Genomic DNA, 25,492 nt, shown 5'->3' with positions numbered 1-25,492 from the left:
AATTTCCCGCCAAAAAAATTAAAAAAAAAAATTTTCATATAGATCTTTTTGAAACTTACAACTTTTTTAAATAAAGTTTTTGGCTAACTCTTAATGCGGCTGAGATAAAAAATAAAAACATAAAAAGCCTAATTAGGCTCTAGGGGGGTCACGTGACCACCTAGGGGGCTAAACATTTCAGAAAGTGAGTTCCTCTATATGTGCTAAAAAGTGGCCTATATGGAATTTAGATTGGGTTGGGGGCACTTTTCACCATCTTACCCGGCTAGGCCCTTTATAAATGGAATTGTATGGTATAGATTTGAGAGACTTTATTATTTATTTATTTGACTATTTCGGTTTCGCGGAATTTTTAATGACTTGTACGTGTTGTATAGTATGTTTAGATTTATGTTTCAGCTATTCAATTCTGTTATTTCTGTTGAAGTTTAGGGCTGTGTGCTACCAGACGAAAATAGTCGTCTTCTTTGATCTACGAACATTTAACTAGGGATGGCGGTTTTTAACAAAAAACCGGTTTTCGGTTATACCGGTTTTTTTTTGCTTACGGTTTAACCTGGCGGTTATAACCGGTCAAAAAAAACCGGTTTTTGGAAAAACCGGTTTTCGGTTTTTTAATCCAATAGGTTACAAAGTTACATTTACAATTACAATTTTCCTCTCCTCCCAAAATCAAAAAATTCCCCAACCATTTCAACTTATAAAAATTTTCCCAGACTCTTTGAAATGGGATTTAAAAAAAATAATATCAACATAAATATTTTACTTAAAGATAAATTGGATAATGCAATATATCTTTTATTTTTACTACAATCAAAAAAATGTATCATGTATTACTTTTAACACGTTTGTATATATTTCTAGAATAGGTACATTTTAACTAATTTAATACTTCCTGTATGGGTGTATCGTTTTGAAAACGTAGGGAAATTCTTGGAGATTCGTATTCGTAATCAGTAATACGATATGCATAGGCAGAGCATTATTATTGGTAATCAGATAAAATCATTCACCGACTTTCAATGTCAAGAGTTTAAGAGTTTAGTGTGAAAAATAGATGATGTTTGGCTTGCGTCTAATTCATACAGACACTTCTTATGTAAATATTATGATTACAAATACCTTTTCAAGGAAATATTACATAAAACTTAATAACTGATTCTGCTGGCTGATGTGAGATTGCACTTCAGTTTGCTTCTGTATTTATAAAATAAAATAAAATTTGAATTATGGTTTTGTTTGGAATAGTTACTTGAGAATAATAATTATTATGATTGGGATCCCAAATAATACCTAACCTAATCCTAATCACCGTAAAAACCTAATAACCGGTTTTTTCTTTAAAAAGAAAAACCGGTTATAACCGTGACAAAAAAATAACCGGTAAAACCGGTTATTGCGAAGTAAAAAAACCGGTTTTAGGTTTAAACCGGTAGGTTTTTCCCATCCCTACATTTAACATTCCGTTATTCCGTATATGAATTTCGCACCAAATTACATTCCATATGCTATAGGTACTTGTTTTATTTTTATTTAATAATACATTAACAAAATATTTTAAAATCAGTCTTCTTTAACTGACTTAATAAAAAGTCGTCTTTTTTAGTCTACGACTATTTAACATTCCGCATATGAATTTCGCACCAAATAACATTCCAAATACTATAATTGTTTTCTCTTTGTTGAGTTGACTTTCACCTTTCTCTTTGTGAAGACAGAGAAATCAACTAAAGCACCCACATACACGTGGTAGAGTCATATAATCAGCCCTGTGATGGATGACCGAAGTTATCGTTAACGTAAAGTTATCCTGTAGTTATGTTATAACCATCGAATTGGTGTGATGTATCATACTTAACTATTTGCGTTATTTCTTGACAGTTCTTGAGTTATCTGGTCACTTTATAACGCGACGTTAAACCTCAAGTTATGAGATAACTCTGTATTTATGCAAGGTTAGGTTCACCTTTTGACTTGTTTTTAGACAGAAATCAAGTGAATTTAGAAGCTAGTAATTTAATAATTAAGAATAGAAGGGTAATACAATTTTAAAAATTATACAAAAATCAAATCGAGCGATATAAGTTGAAATTTTATTTTAAGTACCTACTGAGCTTTCTATCCAGAGTTGCCAGATGATATTTTATAAATCCCCCACTTAGAAACTGAAATTCCCTGAAATTGAAGCTCAAATACCTCGAAGTCCCCAAATTTAAATTGTTGCCGCATTTTAATAAATTATTAGTCAAATGAAGAGAACAGTAAAGCAAAATTCTCATACTACAATATCAACGAGGGCCATGGAAATAATTCATAGTTCCTATCGTATTCGATTATATGGGAGTATAATATACAGTTCTATGTACATTCGCAAATTTAATTTACCATGACCCCTTAAAATCATCCATAATTTTCCGCCCCCAAAAAATCCCACTACAATTTCTGCTTAGAAAAATTTGAATAGACGCTTTCAAATTGACCCAAAATTTTGGGAAAATACACCAATCTGGCAACCCTGTTTCTATCTACCGTTTGAAAGCAACTTAGAAACACCAACGAACCCAGACAGCTGTTTGCTGTTCGGTCATCGGCGGTAGCCGACGACGGGTATGTTCGGAACAATCTCTCGCGCTCACTCCAACTTGTACTATTTGTACATACGGTTCTCTTTGTTACTTCAAAATTTGTTCCTCAAAACTTCTTTCTAATATAACGTTGATGATATAACTATCTCATAACTGCGAGCGATACAACACACCAAATTTTACCTATATATTTATGGGCAAGTTATTCCTGAGAGTTATCTTAACTTTAACTCAAACGTTAAACTTAACTTCGGTCATCCATCACACGACTGAATGCTGTGAAGTATATCTTTTTCATTTTCACCCATCGCCAGGGTTTAACATAATACACGCCAATGTAAGACTTTTGGTCGGCGTTTTAAGGGTTTTAACCTATGTATTTTTGGTGGCTTAGCATGTAGAGCTTGCTTAGAACACTGATGATGCTCTCTTTAGAGCGAAAACGTTCTGTTTTTTAATGTAGCCCTTTATTGGGGTTTTAATAAATATACCTTTTACATAGAAGTCTTTCTTCAATTTTTATAATTGTTTTATTTTTACTTAATAATGCATTAACAAGTATTTTAAAATCAATCTCCTTTTAACTGACTAATACAAAGTTATCTTTTTCCGTCTACGAATATTTAACATTCCGTATATGAATTTCGCACCGAATAACATTCCGTATACGTGAATGGCACCTCGCCGCCTATTGGTTGAAATATGGCCGCGTGCCGCAAGCAACCAACAGAAAACTCCTAGGTGCCAAATACATATACGGAATGTTTAGATGCCGCCGGGTCATGAAGGGGTGCATGGAAACGAACGAGCAGATATGTTAACGAAATAAGGCTCGAGAGAAACTTTTGAAGGTCCAGAACCTTTCTGTGGATTGCAATTTCGTGCATCACTAAAGATGCTACGAAAAATAAGGTTCAGAAATGGCTGATAAAGAATCATCAAAAGAAATGGAGAGCCACTCAAGGGCAAATTCAGACTTAAAAATAATCAAGAATATTGAAAACAATTCTTGAACAGTTTGATGAACCTCAATAAACGAGAGATCAAAACGGTTACTGAAAAGGTGACTTTGCATTGTCGTTTAAGAAATCACCTATACAAACTAGGTAAGGTGAATGAACCATGGTGCAGAAAGTGCGAAATGGAAGAAGAGACTGCCATACACATACTATGTCATTGCAGTGTGCTAGGTGATGTAAGGCAGGACTTCACTGGTCAAATGAGGTTTGAACCAGAAGAGATCCTAAAACTACAAATAAGAAAACTGTTGGCCTTCGTTGAAGCCACAAAACTTATTAGAGTTTAAGGAAGAAAATTAAGGTATGGTACAAAGGCCTTATGACCAATTGCCAGAGACTAAGGAGTCTCGTCCGAGTTAAGAAAAAGAAAAATATGATTTCATCTTTCAAATACACAATTCATCGGATATTGATTGGGCAGTGTGGCTGCCAATACTGCAACTGATCAGTCCACAACACAAGTTGTTGAAGCTCTGAAATAGAATAATATATGAAACCTACCCCAGTCAATCTACTATACAAAGCAAAAAGTTTGTCATTCATTTCCCTAATAAAGCCACTCATTATACATCATCATCATTAGCCGTTTTGAGTCCAGTGTTGAACAAAGGCTTCCCGTGGATAATTACATTGCATCCGATCTTGATCACACTGAATGCAGTGGTGTTGGATGCTTGATGTCGACCGACTACCTTGTTGGAGGATGAAAATACAGACGAAAATTTGTGTGTTATAATATGTTAGTCGACCCTTCAGAAAAATATTCACTACCTCAAGGAAAGAAAAAAAATTTCTGGTAGTAGAGTAGAAGACCTATACGACTCAATGAATGGACACAAGTTATATCAAATAATGCATATCTTTAACATCCCCCAAAAAATACATCTAATTAAATCTTATGTACATAGTGTGCTTTACTATGGAGCAGAATCATGTACATTAAATCGAAATGCAATAAATTGACTTAACGCCTTTGAAATGTGGACGTTTAGAAGAGTGTTGTAGAGTCATGAATATAGAAAAGTTAAAGAGAGAGGAAAATTGAAACACAATAAAAGAAAAGAAATTACAATATCTCGGACATGTGATGAGAGGCGGAAGATATAACATCTTGAGACTCATAATTCCAGGAAAAATAGGGAGTAGGAGAAGGGTAGGAAGGGACGCGTTTTCTGGTTGAGGAACCTGAGAGAATGGTTTGGTTGCAGCTCAAGGCAACTGTTCAGAGCAGCTGCCTCGAAGGTCAAAATAGCCATTATGATTGCCAACCTTCGTCGCGGAGAGGTCACTTAAAGAAGAAAAATATATCGAACTAGTAAAAGCAACAATGGAATCATCAAGACCAACTGTCAGAATACAAAATAAGTTCACTGAGAACTTTTCAATAGTCAAAGGATTAAAGGAAAGAAGATGGGCTTGCACAGACACTATTTAACTTTACTGTCGAATATGTGATAAGACAATTGAATACAGGAAAAGCTAATCTTCTAACAGGCAGAAATATATTCGCAACTAAAAACAGTGGCAAAAGATGACGGATCAGAAATAAATATACAAAAGACAAAAAAGCTAACACAAGCAAGAGCTACGGCAAACAGACGCAGAGTTGAATTAGATAGACTATAGAAAGTTTCATATATTTGGGGGTTGCATTAAACATGGATAGAACAAAAGAATCAGAAAATAAAACGAGAATAGTAAAGGGAAACAAAGCTTATTTTGTACTCGCCGATGTGTTATGCTCTAAAATGGAGAGGATACAAAACTATTATCAGACCAATATTATGTTATGGATGTGTACAAGATTTATATTAGCATTCAAAAAATAAGAGTAATCCATATCGATTTAATTTTTAAAAGTCTCAAACAAATATTATTTACATGCATTGTTTTGATTTCGTTAAGTAGGTGACATTGCTTCTGCAATGTTGACCACTCGTTTTGAAAAACAACTCAGCAATTTTGTACTATTAGTATTTCATGGTTACATTCAGGTATGAAATGATAACAAAACAATTACGATTTATTTATAGATACGGAGAAAGTAAAGCAGACATCATTCCTTATTCATCATTCATTATTTAACCATCAATATAGTTAGAATATTTTTGTCCACCAATTCGTTACTGGCATATCTAGTGTTATCAAATAAATATATGTCTGGTAAATAGTGTTCTACTTAATCAACCCCATCATCGGGGGGTAACTACCCCAACCACCATAGATGTGAGATGTGAGACCTCGGTAATAACAGAAAACATACAAAGAAAGCTCGAAGTCTTTGAAAGAAAAGTCTTAGGAAAGATATTTTGACCGAAAACGGAGTATGGATATCCAGCAGGTACAACCATGAACTGTACCAACAGTTCAAAGAGACACCAATCAGATTTTGTTAAACTTCAGACACTTCGATGGGTTGCTCATGTAGTCAGAATGGAGACCGAAAAACTGACGAAAAGAGACCTGCATAGTAAAATGCAGGGTGCAAGACCAAAAGGAAGGCCACGGAAAAGGTGGGAAGGTGGATAGGAGGATGGCTAGACGTGAGAACCTGGAGAACATTGGCAAGGTTGGAAACAAAGTTTTGAGGAGGTCTAGGCCCGATTTGGGCTGTAGCACCATGTGAGGGAGATAGAGAGAGGTAGAGAGTGTGTGTGTGTGGAAAAGCTTCAACGATAAGTCTGACATCCATTAGAATTAGCGGACTTGAAAACGTAAAGTAACGGATACTGGGTATATGACTAGATGGGTCTAGAGACTCCTGTAATTTATTGAACAGTATTAAGAATCCAACTATTCTACTAAAAAGTAAACCACGAACCTTTAGGCCTTTACAATCACATGACAATTATAAACTTAAAGTTATAGTACATATTATGTGCAAAATAATACATAAAATTTCTTTATTTTAGCGTTTTGCAAAAAACAACCCTTACATTAAATATACTTAAAAACTAAATTTAATACCGCGAATCAGTCTTAGGAACTACTTTTGTAAGTAATAGTTACTGGAAATCAATAATTGATCAGCTGCCTATTTGTCATGAGTTTTTGTTACTCAACTTTAAGATTATTATAATTAATAATTATATTAAGTTTCAAACATGTATTTAAAACTATGTGTTTCCTCGATAAAAACTAAAATGTTCTTTGCGTTTTTCGATTTTAAGTTTTGAATATTTTTGAGAGAATAAGTAGGTAGTTGCGAAGATGGTTGCATAACAAGTAGGGAATCAGACAAGGAAATACACAGCAAGAAATTTCAAATTTTATTTAATGTAAAATCGAATAATCTAGAATAGTGAGGCAATACGTAGAAAAGAACTATAAGAGAACGGACAAACATTAGAACTATTTACACAGTTATGAAACTAATTTTAATGGAAAATATGTCATATGAGATATAGGTACCCCAGTTATAACAACAGTAATGACACTCTGCGACAGTGTTGCCAGATGAAAATTTCTCGTAACAGTAGAATATGACATAAAAAAACAGTAGAAAACAAAAGATTTTTAATAATTTCAAATAAAACAATAAAATGTAGTTAAATTGAACCAACTAACTATCTTACGGCTATTTTTCAAGGCCATTATTTAAGTAGTTAATTATTTAATTAATTAAGCAGTAATTAATAGAACTGAAGTAAGACAGTACATGACTAGTTTCTGACTGATTCGCATGCGCAGTTCCGAAAACGGAACTGCGCATCAAAACAGGTTTCACAAATGTTTAAACTTGTCTGATAACGCTAAATAATCTCTCAAATGTAATACCAACATACCATATTCTAGTGGAAAATATAACAGAAGATTTGAGATTGAAAACAGGAGAACCAGAGAAGAAGTATGAAAACAGTAGATCTCCTGCTAAAACAGGAGATCTGGCAACACTGCTCTGCGACCTTGATGAAGTCATGCATTTTTTCCGCGCAGACACATTACCGCGAAAAGTCGCAGCTCTCACGGCGCTTCTGCATAGTTTCAATCTTGAAGGTTTGACTAGCAACTCAGAGGGGTAGTAGTACAATTTCTGCTGGTTTAACACTGTAGGTACATTCGTTTTAATATGTTGCCTCTTGAAGTTTGAAGCTGTTGGAACTACTGAGATCATTCAAAGATTTGATAATTTCTTTGGCCTATTTAATTTGTCTACTATTTCTAACCCTACGCCCTACTATAGGGCTTTTAGTAATTCTAATTACCAGAAATATGTTTCTTTGAGCCAGTCCGGTCGTAACTTTTCGCCTAAGATAACTGATAACAAGATGGCTGCCTCTACAAAACGAAACTTCAAAAACTTCAAAGGCACCGACAAAGATTGTCACACCATTTAGATACTGTGTAGGTACTATGAGATGAATATTAGCAGCGAATGCCCCATTGGTTGGGGTATTCTGTAATATTAGAAACAACCTTTTGATGACTGTTACATCAAGAGATGTCAGAATTGCTGGGGTATAGATTGTCGATGGAATGTTGTAAATTGACCAGTAAATAAAATAGCTAGGTACAAAACAACATTATTTCACCAGATCCAAGAATGATTCCTGAATAAGAATTATACGTTGATACAACACTTCACGCCTTGTCACAAGTTAATAACTGTTACAAAATTCTTCTCTAAAAACTAGGTTAAGGTGGTCAACTAGCCTGGTAATCGTCCGGACCTTAATTCAATGGAAAATGTTTGGAAATATACCGAAAAGCAAAAGAAAGCATGCAATTTCAAAACTTAAAACCATAGTACCTAATAGAACATTTTTGTTTTCTGAGAAATATATGCGACAACGCATATTCAGTGAGTAAGTATTCGATTTTATTTAGTAAAATAGAATATTATTGTTATTTAAAAAGATAAACATTTATTATTTTGTGAAACTCACAAGAAAAACGACGACACATCAATGTAAGTAGAATCGGTAGATCCAAGGAAACTTATAAGTATACAGAAGAAATAAATGACAAAACAATAAAAGACCAGTAAGGGAAAATAAGAATGTCATTAAAGCAACAACGGAATAAACGAGGTAACAAAACCAAAGTGAAAAATAAAAAAAATAAGTGTATGACTTTTATAACAAAAGAAATACATATTGTTCTAAAGCTAATTAGAATAGTTAATTAAAAGAAATACAATTTTATCTTAGAATAAACCACCATCTTAATTGAAAATAAATACTCAATTTTCCAGAAATACAATATTTTTAATTAAAATTTGAGTATATTATCATTAAAATATAGAAGAAAACAAAAATCTCACAAAAAATAGTTTCAGAACCAAATAATAAAATGAAAAATAGGTAAAAAGAAACAGAAAAGCGAAAAAATACTTTTTTTTAAATAAAGTGAACATCTGGAACCAGTTCATCATTTAGAAAATTAATCCAGGCAATCTCATTTTAAGATAATCCTTGGGAACCATTAAATGAAGAGGCAAAAACATATGGATGAATGGCTAACAAGTGCGGAAATACAATTGTCAACGTAAAGACAAAAATAACAAAATTCCATGGAAAAACCAAAAACTTAATGTGTCGTCATATTTGTAAGTAGTTTGCAAACATTTTCGAAAGTATAGTACAGACAATAATAAAATTATTGTAATTTTAATAAATCAAATTTTAGGCTAATCTGGAATGAATAGGCAATCTCCATATAGCATTTGTGATGTTACTAATTTTAATGTCAAAGTCAAATCGAATTAATGAAATCAAAAGAATCCCTGGATCAAATAGATATATAAATTAAATATATATTTGTAAACTTTACAAGGTGAAGTACATATTATGTACTTTAATAGAAAATGCAACTTCATCTAAATAGAACTGGTGAATTTATTGTGATTCTGCTGTCGAGCAATAAGTTCCAATACAACCTTACCACACTTGATACTCTTGAAATAGGTAACGGCCTCATGATGAGACAGTCCACGAAAAGAAGTACCATTTACGGAAATAATTTCATCTCCTAAAAAAACGAATGTTAGTTTTAATTTTATAAAAGAAAAGTAAGTGTAACATAAACAAGAACAAATGAAATAGGAAAGGAATAATAATTATTAACACTACCAATTTCACTAATAAACACTGCCCGGGGTGATTGCGGGATAGATCCAGTAGCTCTGTGGTTACCACAGCCGGTCCCAGCAAGGTTAGCAACCCTACCAATCGTAAAAACGAATACTGCTCAAAGAAATGTGAAGCCTCGGAACCGGATTGATAATATGAACACTACCACAGCAAAAAATAAGGGTAAGAGAAATATATCCAAAACCCATACAACTACAATAAACGAATCAGAAATGAATCGAATACCTACTTTAGTCAGACAAACAAAAATACTGGCAGAGCTTCTCAAAACAGATGGAACACGACTTCTACGGAACACAAAAAGAAACATGGAGAATGATCAGACAACGAAGAAAATAAATTAATGAACTTTTCACCAAAACACCAGACACCAGTGATGACAAACGAAGAAATAAACGTTGAAGAGATAGAGGTAAATTAAAAAATAAATCACCAGGAGAGGACAGAATACCGAATGAATTCCTAAAGTACGGAATACCAGTTCTGGCCAAACAACTATTAAAACTAATCCAAAAAATAATCGAACAAAATAAAATATTACAAGAATGGAGATCAAGCATCCTAATACCTACTTCTCTTCAGAAAGGGAGACATATTGGACCCCAAGAATTAAAGTTGCATTAATTTATTTATTAAACATTAAAATTAACAACCAAAATGATAACAAGCTCATGAATAAAATATTAAAAATACTAAGAACTAAAAAAGGTTGTAAATGGGAAAAACAACTTAAAATAATCTGCTATGCAGATGACTAATCTCTCATAGTGAAGATGGTTTACAACGTATGCTGCACCATTTAATATAACCGCCAGAAAATTTAACCTGTTAATTTCCCCCAAAAAGACAAAAAGCATGGTTAACAGCAAATATACCAAGATGTCAATGGACCGTGATAGTGTGACGTCAAAACGTCAAAAATATTCCAAATAAAGCAAACATTTGACGTCTGTCAATTGATTATACACGTGATTTGTATAATCATTTTTAATTTTATTTTGTTTTAACAATTATCTGCTCATTTTTTCTAAAGACACAATCTTTGTTAGTCATATCAATCATATTGGTTTTAATTTTATAAATGTCCCTACACAAAATCAAGGATTTACACACTACATGGTACATGGTACTTACTGCGTTTCTTTAGGTTCTTAACTTGTCCTAGTTAGAAATATGGTGGGAAATATACTATGAGCATTGATTACAATCGCGGGTACATAACACATCACCATATATCCACCAATATATTCCAATTATAAAAACGAAAATAAACACCACGTGTGAATTGTTGACAGAGTTTTGTTTTGTTTGGAGTAAATTTCAGAGTAGCCAACATTGATTTGACGTCACGACTATCACGGTCTATTAGAGCTGGAGGGTCAAATAATAGATCAAGAAGTGATGGAGTTTAAATATCTAGGCATCACAATATCTAGTTAAGGAAAGCTCTAAACAGAAGTGGAAGATAAAGTAAATAGAGCAAACAGAGCTGCAGGTTGCCTGAATGAAACAATATGGAGAAATAAAAATATCGGAAAATAAATGAAAGGCACAATTTACAAAACAGTTATCAGACCAATAATGACATATACGGCAGAAACACGACCTGATACAGAAAGCACAAAAAAAATGCTAGAAACAACAGAGATGAAAACCCTTAGAAAAATCGATGGTAAGATACTATGAGACACACCTGAAAGTACAGATATACGAAGGAGATGCAAGGTGGATAACATTAAGAACTGGGTAAGAAACATAATAGTAGAATGGAACGACCACATAAGCCGAATGACAACGAATGGAGTAGCAAAGACTGCGAGAGACGATTTTCCAATAGGAAGACAATTCGTGGAAAGACCACGAAAACGATGGATTGACAACTTAATTGTAAAACAGACAGTCATATCTATACAAAAAGAAGAAGAGTAGAACAATAATTTCACTAATACACGAGATAAAAAAATCTTACCTTCTCTAATTATTGCAGAATCAGCTGCCTGACCAAGCTTAAAAATAGTTTTGACGTAAACTCCCATTGGTCCCTTTGGTGAATCTTTTCCTCCAACAATGGAGAATCCAAGTGATTTACATCCCGGTCCCTTCTGGAATTCAACTGTTTTATATCCAGGCAGAAATTTTTCCATTTTACTGCATTCTCCTACATCGCTAGGTTTTCTGGTGTACAGATCTGACGAAATGGAGAACTTCCTCATACCTGTGATGGATTGGTGGTCAGTGTTCTTCTTTTGCCGGTCAGATAAAGGTTTCTTAAACAGCTCGTCGTCTTTTAAAGGTGTGGACATCTCAGTGAAGCTAACTTTAGTTTCTACATCTTCGTTACTGCGGTTTAAAATATCGGATAGTCCAACATATTTCTTTTGAGTTGTGTTATTTAGGTTTAGTACGGTTGATAGGCTGCATTTTGGGGCACTAGTGGTAAAACTATCCTTATACGTTGGGTTATTAACATAAGTTAACTCTGTCGAAGGATTATCTCTATATCGTAAAGAGCTTAAACTAGTCCTGGACACTTCTGTCGATAAATTAAAGGTTTTTCTTTTTGGACTGATCAAAGGGATCCTTATTGTCGTCACAGTGTCGGGTTTTATTTTTATGGCGCCTTCTTCTAAGCTAGTAGGTTTTTTCTTACACGTCGGTTTGCTAAGTATTTGGGAATGGGTTCGGCATACGATTATTTCAACTTCGCCATTTTTTGGTTCTAGGTAACTTTTAGCTACACCTATAGCGCAACCTCTCATTCTATGTCCGTTTAACTTCACTACTTCATCTCCAACTCGTAAAATTCCATTTCTGAAAAATAATCACAGTATTATTAAGTTTTCCTATTCAACATTTGGTTGTGTTTAATTACAAAATATTTAAAAACTGTGGCTCAAGGTAAGGTCGTCTTAGTTCAAGAAAACTTGGTATGATTCTGGAACCAAAATTTTAAATGACAGCCAAAACAGAATTGATATTTATGCAATAGACAGCTAAAGCGGAACTTAAAGCAAATCTGTCTGATGAATTTCATCAAAGATAAAAAAAGGAAAAAAATACAAAATAGCTAAAATGTAGAGCCATGGAAGCAAAATATTTGAGTCAAATTAGATTTCTGAGGGGAAGACAAAACATACAAAAACAGTAAAAATAAGGCTACAACAAATACTTTTGTAGCTTATTTAATGAAGAATTTAGCATGGCGAAATTGTCTCTATCTCGAGCTATTTTAAATAGTTGCTCTGCTTTCTTTATCCCTGTCCACTTCCTGATATTATTTAACCAGGAGGCCTGTTTTCTACCAGTTTCTCTGCGTCCTTCGATTTTACTTATCATAATAAGTTGAAGAATATTATATCGTCTCCCCTTACTAAGGCAAAGTGCCCAAAACCCCCTGTCCTAAATTCATCCCCCACTGTAACTTCTACTGACTCCTACTGCAACCTTGCGAGAGAGTAAGGAAACTCTTCAAAACGATTCAGTTTACTAGTGACAGTGGCGTAGATTTTTTTTTCTGTCATTTACTCTTTAATTTTTGATCTATAAATAAAATGTTCTTTGGATGGTGAAATAATTGTGAAAGGTAATAATTTTAAGTACCTAGGATTGGTATTATAGAGTAACGTAGAAATAGATGGAGATGCATGAAGTAGAATTTAGGTTGAATGTGAATTGATGCAGTGAAATAAAGCGAGTGATGTGTTGTGTGAGAGAATATTCTAATAATGCTGAAGGGAAAATTCTAACAACCACAACTCTTGGTCGTCTAAGACTACCAAAGAAGACTTGGGGAGACCCTTCCCCGGAGAAATTGGTATGACTCAAGATACAAACTTATGGAGAAATGCAATTAGGGTGCAATGCAAGTCGATCCCACATAGGTATAAAGGCAAAGAGAATGATGATGTGATAATTGTGAAATATATGTAAAACATACATATTATAATAGAATAACAATTGATGTTACGGGCCATATAGAATTTTATCTATTTTCGGTGAGATTTGGCAGTAGCTACACCAAAAATTTTTGAGACAAATTAAAAAAATCATCTTGCTTACCTTTTGGCAACGGAATCAGGAACAATATCGGTAATACTGTAGCTAATCGTGGAATCTCGTCCATAATTTGGCCCAATTTTGATTCCCAAATGTTCATACCTCCCAACTTTTAGTTTTATACATTTATACTCCTTTTCGAGGTGTCCTACATTTACATTTACAGTACTTTGTCTCTTTTTACCTTTTACTTCCAAATTTTCAGTATTTATTTTTAATTTATCACAGTAATTTTGACTCAAATCTTCAATAGATATCTTATGTTTATCTAAAGATTTTTTACTCGGAGATCGTTTAAATTTCACAGATTTTCTTCTTGATAAAGAATCGTTATCTTGGCTTCTAGATCGAGCTCTTTTCTTAGACTTTTTTCTAAATATCGAATTTTTTGTTATAGTCATTTCGCTGTCGTCGTTATCTTCCTCTGCTGTATCGGTATCGTCGTTGTAGTAATCACTGGTACCAGCTGTCGAAGTTTCATCTCTTTGGTCTGTACACACGGTACTATTTTGAGATTTTAAAGAACCTATGGGAGAGTCAATGCTAGTTACAGTTTTTGTTGAGTCGCTTCCATAACCACTTTCGTCTGATTTTATCTTATTTGGTAGTTTAGGGGAACTGTTGGAATGAGATCTTCTACCAGGAATTATAAAATTTATCAAACTCGTCAAACTGTCTGTGGAAGAATTTTTCGGGTGAAGCTTCAAATCACCTTCATCATCAGATTTACTTGAAGATCTTGAAAAAATAGATTTAAATTTAGATGCTCTTGACCGTTTCTCTTCTGTTAACATTCCTAGTCTCTTTGGTTCACGCCTAGCTGGTTCTTCGGTTATTTCAGAGAATATTCTATCCAGTTCCTCTGTATTCGGTTTCATAAGAATAAGGTAGTCTAACAGCTGTTGCTGACTAAGCTCTAAGTTGTCTGAGATACATCTGCCGCTTCTTTTGCTCCTTATTATTTTCTCGCTTCTATCTCTGTCGCTCATGTGTCGATACATATCATATATTTTTCTTAAGTCGGATTGTGATAATTTTAGCTCAGATTTTTCTACAGAAGTGTGGGACGTCTCCGCGGATTTAGTATCGTGTTTCCTTAGTGGGTACCACATCTTCTTGTTCGTTGGCAATTGTTCAGAAGAATCGCCCCGTTTAAGCTTATCCCAAGTTCTTCCCCATGCAGAAAGATCTAAAATAAAAATAATTATATATTATTCAACGAGTCAACACTACAACAACTTAACATAATCTGATATGCAGAAGATACAATACTAATCTCTCAAAGTGAAGATGATTTACAACGTATGCTGCACCAATTTAATATAACCGTCAGAATATTTAACATGTTAATATTCCGAAAAATGGCAAAATGCATGGTTATAATAGCAAGCCTCCTAATGTAAATTAAAGCTGGAGGGTCATATCTCATAATAGAGAAGTGATGGAGTTTAAATATCTAGACATCACCCTATCTAGCTAGGGAAAGTTCGAAAGCAGAAGTGGAAAATCAAGTCAATAGAGCAAACAGAGCCGCAGGTTGCCTGAATGAAACAATATGGAGAAATAAAAATATCGGCAATGAAATGAAAGGCAGAAATTATAAAACAATCATCAGACCAATAATGGCACAGAAAAAATAAGTGCCCAAAAAATGTTGTTCAAATATTAGCATGAGATTTTAATACCAAAATCGGAAGAGAGAATACCTTTTCTCCCACCATTGATTGGTAAAGGCAGCTTACCCGCAGTCTCAAAAGATAACGGACTGAGCTACACAAACTGCTATCGTCAGGAATATGGAATAGGTTGGACGCGATTTCCTCACAAAGACATACGAAACACGGTTTTGATATATGGAGCTGAAACATGGACTTTATCACAAAACGAAAGAGACTACTTAGTAACTTTCAGAAAAAAATACTTCAAAAGATTCTTAGAGCCGTAAAATGATTTCTGACGTCGAAGATATGACTTTGAATTATACCAGGAACACACAGATCCAGATTTTTTATTATTTATTAAATTAAAAGTGCACCTGATCCTAAGACTAAGGGCAAAATCAAACGGACCACGCTGCAGCGCTACGCTGTGGATCCACAAAAGTAGTTTCCGATGATTTACCGTGGGTTCTTATGTAGAGTGGTCGTCACACCCCAGACGAGCGACTGTAGCTCGTCGCTCGTCTGGGTGTGACGACCTACAGACCTAGCGACGACCTACAGTCGCTCGTCTGGGGTGTGACGACCACTCTACATAAGAACCCACGGTAAATCATCGGAAACTACTTTTGTGGATCCACAGCGTAGCGCTGCAGCGTGGTCCGTTTGATTTTGCCCTAACCAGCATTTTATATTTAACTTAATCTGCTACTTTACTGTCCTAGGTATTCCCAACGGTTCACCTTAGAATCTAATAATTATTGTTGGACACTTCACTGTGGTTGGTTAGGTTCACTGCCCGAATTTAAACTGACATTTATACATTAATGTATAAATGTTAGTTCACACAAGTTCAGAAGGTTTGGTGCCTTTGAGCCTGCGAACTGTCTTGATTTGTCTAAAAGTCTCTCTGTCTGTATGGTTGTGGAGTCCGTTTTCGTGACTCTTGACAATCTTCTTTATTTCTGCCTTAGTTGTTGCTATACGAAGTTCCTGATGAAGGTCTTTGTTACGGATATACCATGGAGCGTATACTATGTTTCCTAGTATTCGGTTTTGGACTCTTTGAAGGCAAGCATAGCTACTCTTACTAGTACATCCCCATTATTGTAAACCATAGAACCATATAGAACCATACAGAACCGTAGAAGCATTTGTTTGTAAACTAATACCTTGTTCTTGATTGTAAGTTGTGAGCTTTTATACCTAATGACCAATATAACTACTTGTACATATTTCAGTTTTCTTTCTGATATGTTCCTGCTGCTTTAATTTGCTATCCAAATGTAGCCCCAAGTATTTAACTGTTTTCTTGTACGGAACGGTTTCATTATTTATTATAACTGGGTTTATTTATGTTTTTGTAAGTGAAATAGATATCGGCAGATTTTCCTTCATTCTTTATGCGCCATTTATTATTCCTAGTGTTTATTTTGTTCACCGCATTTTGGAGGTGTCTAGTTGTTTGTTCGAATGTTTCAGCGAATGCTATTTAGTATTACAGTATCATCTGCAAATGTGGTCAGTTAAATACTTTCTGTAATACACAGTTCACAGGTATATAATAAATATAGTATGGCTCCCAGTTGGATTTCTGCTTTGACTGGTCGTAGTTCTGAATATTCGCCTTCCGGTTTAACTCTAAAAGTTGTGTCTTCCAAATATGATTGTATTGTGTCTTCCAGATATTGTGAAATTAATTAAGGTGCAGAGTCTAAGATAGACTGGACACGAAGTGAGTACACTCAAAAAAATTTAGTTCGTAATATTGATTAACAGTGATTATTGAATAGTATTTCGTTGTAACAACAATTTAATTTTTTGTTTCAACGAACTTTTAGACATTGACGAATGTATTTGGTTATTGTCACAATGATTGAATAATAATTGTGAAAATAACTAGAGTACATTAATCAATAATACTCAATTTATTCAGCCAATAACTTAGTTTCGTATATTTAATAAATAATGTTAATTCTGGCAGCAACTCACAATTACCTTGGTTTATCGTGACAACGTACAGATTTCATTAAAACAGTGTACACATGTTATTAATAGAGAGTAATATATGATTATTGTATAGATGTAAACTGATTGTTGTGACAATGAATGCATTAATCAATCTACTACTGCGTTTAATAGCCACAATCAATGCGTTTATGGTGACAATAAACGTAGTTGTTGAGACAATAAATGTTTTGCTTGACCATTTGAAATGTAACGGCTTTTCCTTATCGTGATACCCCTAGCTTCTTTGTGTTACCATTGTTTAAAAAAAAATTCTTTGTTAAACAATGCTGTTACCTCTGCCGAAGTGCCGAATAATAATTTCTTTTCGTTTCCAAGTGTAGTCCGTAGTAGAACGAAGTTTTCGTGTGTCTATTATCGTGAAATTTCGGTTGAATTCTTTTTAAATTTTTTTCGAATCCTGAGAAAACTAATTAGTATTTTTGAAAATTTAAACGCAGAATAAAATATTACAGTATTATCGAGGGTCTGAAGCCCCTGAGAACTTCTATAATGATTATTTTAATAAGTCACAGGGGTGAAAAAGAGTATTTAGTATGATGTTAATTTTAAATATACCTTTCAAAAGAAACTTTTTGTTTATTCTAAGGGACTTTCAGCCCTCGTTAATAGTGTAATCTTTTATTCTGCGTTTAAATTTTTCAAAAATACTTATTAGTTTTCTCAGGATTCCAAAAAAAAAATGAATGCGTTTAAAAATGAATTCGATCGAAATTTTGCACCTGCGCTCTCAAAAAGGATAAAAGTGTTATACATTTTTGGAATCACTATTTCAAACGCTTTTAAATGTCACGTGATGTATTTTCCCATTTAAAAAAATCAAAGTTATGCCTGTCATCTGAAGAGGTATCGTGTAAAGTTCGAAACATTGATGTTATAATATACTTTGATTATTTTAAAAATTGACCTATCCGAGCGTTTTGCTTATGTGCTAAAAATAAATAAGTTAATAAGGGGGGAGAGTGTAACACTTATTCCAGCGCACTGTATAAGTGAAATCATGATATGATTTCTCATATTATGAGAAATCACACAGTGTAAAGTCCATTAGGTTTAGGACAAAAAAGGGGGATTTAAAAAATTATTATTAATCAATATCATACATTGGGCTAATGCATTCAGTAATTATTAATGCATTCAGTAATATTATAATAGTAGGAATGAACGAAACTGATTGTAAGAATGGATAGAATTGCTTGTAACAATAACCGTATTTATTGTGGGAATGAACGGAATTAATTGTAAGAATCAACGGAAATAATTGTAGAAATAAAAGAAATACGTTAGGGGAAATAACACTGTTATTGACACAACGAATAGTCTTCGTCGGTCAATTTAACGACGTTGTTGTTTCAATGAATATTGTTCGTTGACTCAAGGAACAGAGTTCCTAATATCAATAAAGTGATATTATGGTATACATAATGAATGTTCATCCATTCAATAAACGTAATACATTGGCTCAACTAACGAAAATAATGAATTGATGAACATCGCTTTGTTGTTCCAATAAAACCAATAATTGGACAAATTTTAAGTATTACGTATGTTGTCTGAATTAAGATTTTTATTGATATTACGTACCTTTTTCGTTGAGTGTTCAGGAAGACAATATATATTCTCAGTATATTGTCGTACCTAAAGGCAGAAGAAGTAGAGGACGATAGTTTAGAAAATGGATTGATGATGTGGAAAAAGACCTTAAGATTCTAAGGGTGAGAAAATGGAGGGAGTTGTAGGAATAGACGGGAGACGCGAAGTCTCTGCGGGCGAAGATCTACAAAAGATTTTCGAGCCAATTATGATGATGATATTAAGCACATGCAAGAAACTTAGATACTATGTTCCGTTAAACAGAAACGGAAAAGACACAGATTTAATTTATTTTATATTATACAATTTTTTGAGATTGCAGATATGTTTTGTAATCGTAACTTATTCACAAAATAATTGCTTTATATTAACTATATTAATCAATCATCGACTAATAATTGTATTTTATGGATCGTTAATAAAAAATACACCTTACTCTTAAACACAATTAGCAATTTGATCAAAACAGTCACATTGTTTTTGCTTTACTTAAAATTATAATTGCATTAAAACAACAACGTGGGTTTTGTACTCCTTAAGCTTTCTGACTAGGGCGTATTGCAATATAGAAAGCGATTATAAATCTATCACCATTATTTATATTGTTACTTTATTCCGAACATGCAGAAAATGTGACATCAAGAGAGACCCAACTTAATGATGGACAAGAAAAAGCAAAGAACATCGAATATTATATGAACGCCAAAACTTTTTTCAGTAGATATTGAGAGAAAAACAACTATTATTAGACCAGACTATATCGTCGCCCCCGTTAGGTAAATTATTCCGATTCGTTTTTTCCACAAACTTACTTAAAAATAGGTCCTTATAACAAATTCACAGGGTGCCGCGGTCGGAAAATTGTTTAACACCTTGGCTACCGATCACTTAAACTAATAACTTGTAATTTTGTACCATTTTATCATCACATTTTCGTTTCAATATCTAATATGCAAGTTATATTACACTTTTTCGAAAACCATGGTAAGTAAGTATAATTTCATTATCTTATTTTGAAACCAATACGAGAAACTAAAAACTCTCGTTTTAGAGCATTTTAAATCAGTTAATAACGATGGAAGCCAGCGTCTCACACGGTGCTACAGTCATATTTTGTGTGAGTTGCTGGCATCTCACACAAATGTTGCTGGCTGGATAACAGATGCTGGCATCTGTTATCCTTTTTTTTTCTAAAATTGCAACCTTTCAGCTCGTATAAATGTGGTTTATTCCGCGTCTTTCATATTATTATTTCGTAGAAATGTGTCTTCAATCGAATTTTGCATAGTGCTAATTTATTATCGACTTAAGAGGTGGGTTATTAACTTTGAGTATGGTTATTTATTATATTTCTGAATGTTTCTTTTCTATCCAATAGGACAAGAACTCACATAGTCAGACTGTAGTACAGTTAGTTTATCTCCTAAGACAAGTATTGCGTTTGGTATGTAATTTTGCTACATTCAATTTAGTTCCTTTCGTTATAGTTGATAATAAAATCTACACTAGACTCATAAAATACGAAAAATATCTATTTCGAGCACAATAATTATAGTCTGTAATTTGTGTAAAGGTGCATTGTAGTATTTATGACCAATAACCAATAATTACAGTTAATTAAGATAAGCAGCATGCAAATAGGTTTATTAAGAACAAATATTTTCAATAAAAGTAAGTCAATATTTACAAGAAGTATCCAAATGAAGTAAACTTGAAAGTTTGGCAAACAATAATTTAATTTGGAAGAATTAATATTTTTATAAACTTCTAAATTTGGAAGAAACTATTCACAAAACACAACATTTGAATCACTATACATATTTCTTTTTTCATGTAGATATGTAAATAATATAAATTTAGCATTTTGTAGTAATTGATTTAATATACAGAGAGGTACTAAATTATGGAATAAATTCATTTTCTAATTGATGGAAATTCATTTTCTCTAAAATGGACTATTTTGGAGAAAAATTCCGAAATAGATCGATTTTCGAAAAGTATAACTCCGAAAAATGCCGTTAAAAGTAGAACTTTCAATGAACGCCACAAAAAATATTATTTTCGATTGTATGATTGTGAAAATTATAGTCCCTAATAAAATGTTAGCGAAAAAATTTATTTTTTGAGGAGTATCAGCAAAAAACATCATTTGTGTTTGTGGGTCCACGAAAATTATAATTACTAAAAATTCTCAGAAATAATTATTTTTGTCGGCAGAAACAGAAACAGAAAGGGAAATAATTGTTTTCGTCGGCATCTATTATGAACTAAATCCTTTCGTTATACAGTAGGAAAAATGACATACATGTAATAATTATTATTACATGTACTTGCGCCGGGCAATTTTCTTTGTGACACGGTGATAGAAAAATACAGCTTGTTTTATATGTTCGCTCATGGGTATTCTTTCATTTTTCCGACTGTAAATAATTTGGGAGTTATAATCTTCGCGGACACGCATATAAAAAGAAATTGTATCGCCAACACTTATCAAAGAGTTATTATTTTCACTGGAAATGTATTAGGAATCACATTAATCATAGGTACCGGCGATTAGTGACGTCATCCATCTGAGTGTGATTACGTAATAGATGATTTTTTTAATGGGAATAGGGGTCGTGTGGTAGGTTATTTGAAAGGGCGTTCAATTCTCTATTCAGTAATAAAAACACTAATATCATTATTTATACAGGGTGGCCAAAAAAATAATTTTTGAATTAAATTAATTGACGCAAAAAGAAGAATGTATGTAATTAATTTAACTCAAAATACATTATATTGCTCTCAGAAAATAGAAAAAAAAATATTTATTTGGCAAATAAACATTGCTTTTCGCTTAAATTAAATGTTCAAACTACAAAGAGGTAAGTGGGGGGCTGTTTGTGACTTAATTTAGGAGAAAAGAAATGTTTATTTTTAAACATTTTTTTTTATTTCTGACAGCAGTTCAATGTCTTTGGAGTTAAATAAATTACATATATTCTTCTTTTTGCGTCAGTTAATTTAATACAAAAACCATTTTTTTGGTTACCCTGTATTAATAATGATATTAATGTTTATATTACTGAATAGAGAATTGAACGCACTTTTAAATGAGCTACCACACGACCCCAATTCCCATTTAAAAAAAAACATCGATTACGTCATCACGCTCAGATTCATAACGTCACTAGTATGAAATATATGCCAAAAAATTTTAATTTAAAAAATAAAAATCGCCTGTTTCGGGATTTTTCTCCAAAATCGTCCATTTTAGAGAAAATGAATTTATTCCATGAATTAGCCCCTCTCTGTAAAAAAAATTCTAATTCCAAGAACATTTTTAGACGATTTCTAGACACACAATTAATATTTTTACTCAAATGAGTCTGTTATTTATCATAACAGTAAACAAAATGGAAGGAGATAGCTTAATTATTTAATATTAAGTATCCAATAAACAGCTAAATATTAAGTATCCTAATAAGGGTAAATAATGCAGAAGAATTTCAGATGAAATTGATAAACAAGGAAAACCCACAAATATTAGAAGACATAAATAAAAGATGGAATGGAATATTAAGTATCTATACTATAGTGAATGACACTATATGTCACTATACACTATCGTGAAAAGTATCACTCTATACATCTGTGAAGTATGGCCACTAAAAAAAGACCACTTGCATCGCTGAGATCAACGGAAATCGATCTTTAGAGAAGAGTAGCAGGAAGATCTAGAAGAGAAATGATTACCAACGCATTAGAGATATATTGAGAATCCAACGAATAATCACGGATGATTTATTAACAAACCTATTTATCTGGTTCGGACTTATACAAGGAATGCTTGAACAATGAATACCAAAGGAAATACTAAAATGGCAACCAGACGGAAAGAGAAAACGAGATAAACAGAGAAAAGGCTGGAGAGAAGAAATAGACAAAGAGTTGAGAGAAAGAAACATAGAGGAGGATCTATGGAACAACCGGACGAAGTGGCGACTGGAAGTCGGAAAAGAGCAGAGAAAATTATAAACCGACTCATAGTAGTATTACGCCAGGGAAATAAGGCAAAAATATACCACGTTCGGGACACTTGAGCAGCTAGGTTGCAAATGGGTTTTTGGGTACTATATACCTAACACATAAATACAAAAATGCCCGTCACAGTTCCCACGAGAATTTTAGTTATTAACAAATAAGGATCAGAAATGGCAGTTTTTTCAAAAATGAATAACCATTTTCAATTTCGTTGCAAACCGAAAACACAGCCGAACCATATTCTAGTCCAATCAGAGAGTGCCGCAAGCACAGGCAGTTTTTTCGTTTAAATCGCTACAGGTAAAAATAGGGTAATGAAATATCCGTGACCAGACATCTCGTAACGCGACAGTTCGTAACCGGACAATTGGTAACGGACAACTCGTAACAGCGACAGTTCGTAATGGCGACAGTTCGTAACGGACAATTCGTAACGTCCAAATTTAATTATTCTGTTTATTTTTGTTAACCTCGAAACTAACTGTTATTACAGTTATAAATGAAATTATGTTTATCAATTTAACGAAATAGTAGGTACCTGGATAAATATGTTTAACACATTTTATATTTCGTGTTTCAGAATATATTAAAAGTCTTTAAACACATACAAACTTTAAATATTTAAATGCATACAAACTTTTAACAATATCTTTAAAAGTTTATCCCTCTTATTGTTCCTTAAATTTGCATATACCTACTTGGACAAAGGAATAAAGAAGTAATTCGTGAAATCTTTAAGCCGACAACCGTCTTTAGACGTTTCTAACTTTCTAAGTAAACATTTTTCTAAGTAAAGTATTTTATTTAAATCATTGTTATTTGCGTGTTTAAATACTTTTATTGTATTCTGAAACACAAAATATGAAAAGCCTTAAAATGTTTATCTGATTCGTTAAATTGATAAACATAATTTCATTTATAACTGTAATACATAATAGTAGTTTCCACGTTAACAAAAATAAACAGCATAATTCAATTTGCTTCACCGATGAGGCATAAGGATGCTGAAATAGCTATATGGAGATGGTGGTCAAACTCTGAATCAAATATAAACAAAACCTGCCTTGATCTTTTTTATCTTTTTCAATTTGGACGTTACGAATTGTCCGTTACGAATTTGTATAGTTACCAACTGTCGCCGTTACGAAGTGTCGCCGTTACGAACTGTCGCTGTTACAAATCGTCCGTTACCAATTGTCCGGTTACGAACTGTCGCGTTACGAGATGTCATGGAACCGAAATATCTTACTTATAATATTCTCCTTTTAGTAGAAGAGCCAAGGTTTAAAATGGCAGTTTTTGAATTTTGGTCCGATACTTTGTTGCTTCGGAAATTGCAAAATAAGACTAAAATTTCGAAAATAAAAAATTTGCTGTAACTTTTGCGAAAATGACATTAAGACTTTCATATTGCATGAAAGTTGAGTCAAACAGTCCGTCTAATGTACAAAAATTTTTAGGACGATTCGTCAATTAGTTTAAATTTTATTCAATTTGTTTATCCGAAAGAGTTTTTTTTTCGCAATGTTATTGTTCAGAAAATAATAATGATATAGCAATTCTGTGGAAAGCACATGAAAAAAGAATAGTTATATTTTCAAAGTATTGAAAAAAATTGTTAAAAAGTCATTTTGATCACTCCGAAAACATTTTACCAAAGTAGAATAATTTTTGGCTTATAAACAATTTGATTAACTTTGTTAATATTAACTGTAGGCTGAAACTACAATAGAATTTGAAAATCTGGTATTTTTACACGAATTTTCAAAAAAAGACTTTTTAACTAGGTTAATTACGGTCAAAGTTAGCCACTTTTTTATTTAATTGACGGCTACTTTGTTTATAACAATTAAGCAACCTAACTAGCTCCATTTTGAAGCTGAAGGTATATAGTTTATGCGTAAAAGTTTGAGTTAACTTTAAACTTCAACAGAGTGGTTAATAAAGCTTTAAAAATGACGTCCTAACGAAATCAATTCGTAGTCGTTGGAGAGGAATTATTAAAATCCGTGCACTCAAAAAATGAAACCGATTCTTGAAACATATGCTACGATTAATATCTCCGGAGCTGGTTGATGGATTTTGATCATAATTTTTTTAATTTGTATGTACTGGTAGTCTTATAGAGTACGTTGTGTACACTTATCCCCACCTAACATTACAAAATGTTAGGGGTAACCCCCCTTATGACTCAGGGATATGAAAAATACATTACGGCCGATTCTAAGACCTACCGAATATACATATATAATTTCATAAAAATCGGTAAAGCGGTCTCGGAGGAGTATGGCAACTAACACTGTGACAGGAGAATTTTATAGATGTAAATATATAGATGGCTATTAACAAATAGGGATTGGTGATAGAAGAGTGAAAATTAAGGGTTGTATGTATTTTTTAATTATACATCATATAAAATTAAGGTAGACAATTTTGTC

The 25,492-nt window shown here is 33.0% G+C and overlaps 1 protein-coding gene across 1 annotated transcript in view; it reads right to left on the bottom strand.

Moving 5' to 3' along the window:
- Window positions 1–782: 782 nt before the first annotated feature.
- The window catches only part of LOC114333921 (tyrosine-protein phosphatase non-receptor type 13-like), a 162,704-nt gene continuing 137,994 nt past the window's right edge, over window positions 783–25,492 (bottom strand). Inside the window, exons 3-5 of the mRNA XM_028283915.2 lie at window positions 13,756–14,941; window positions 11,666–12,507; window positions 783–9,574 (exon numbers count right to left, since the gene is read on the bottom strand). Coding sequence (XP_028139716.1) covers window positions 9,423–9,574; window positions 11,666–12,507; window positions 13,756–14,941 — 2,180 coding nt within the window. The 3' untranslated portion in view covers window positions 783–9,422. The remainder of the gene's footprint in view (window positions 9,575–11,665; window positions 12,508–13,755; window positions 14,942–25,492) is intronic.

This window comes from Diabrotica virgifera, chromosome 10, assembly GCF_917563875.1.
Source record: "Diabrotica virgifera virgifera chromosome 10, PGI_DIABVI_V3a".
NCBI classification, from domain to species: Eukaryota; Metazoa; Arthropoda; class Insecta; order Coleoptera; family Chrysomelidae; genus Diabrotica; species Diabrotica virgifera.
The sequence above is the reverse complement of the archived record's forward strand: the minus strand, read 5'-3'. Positions and strand labels throughout refer to the sequence as shown.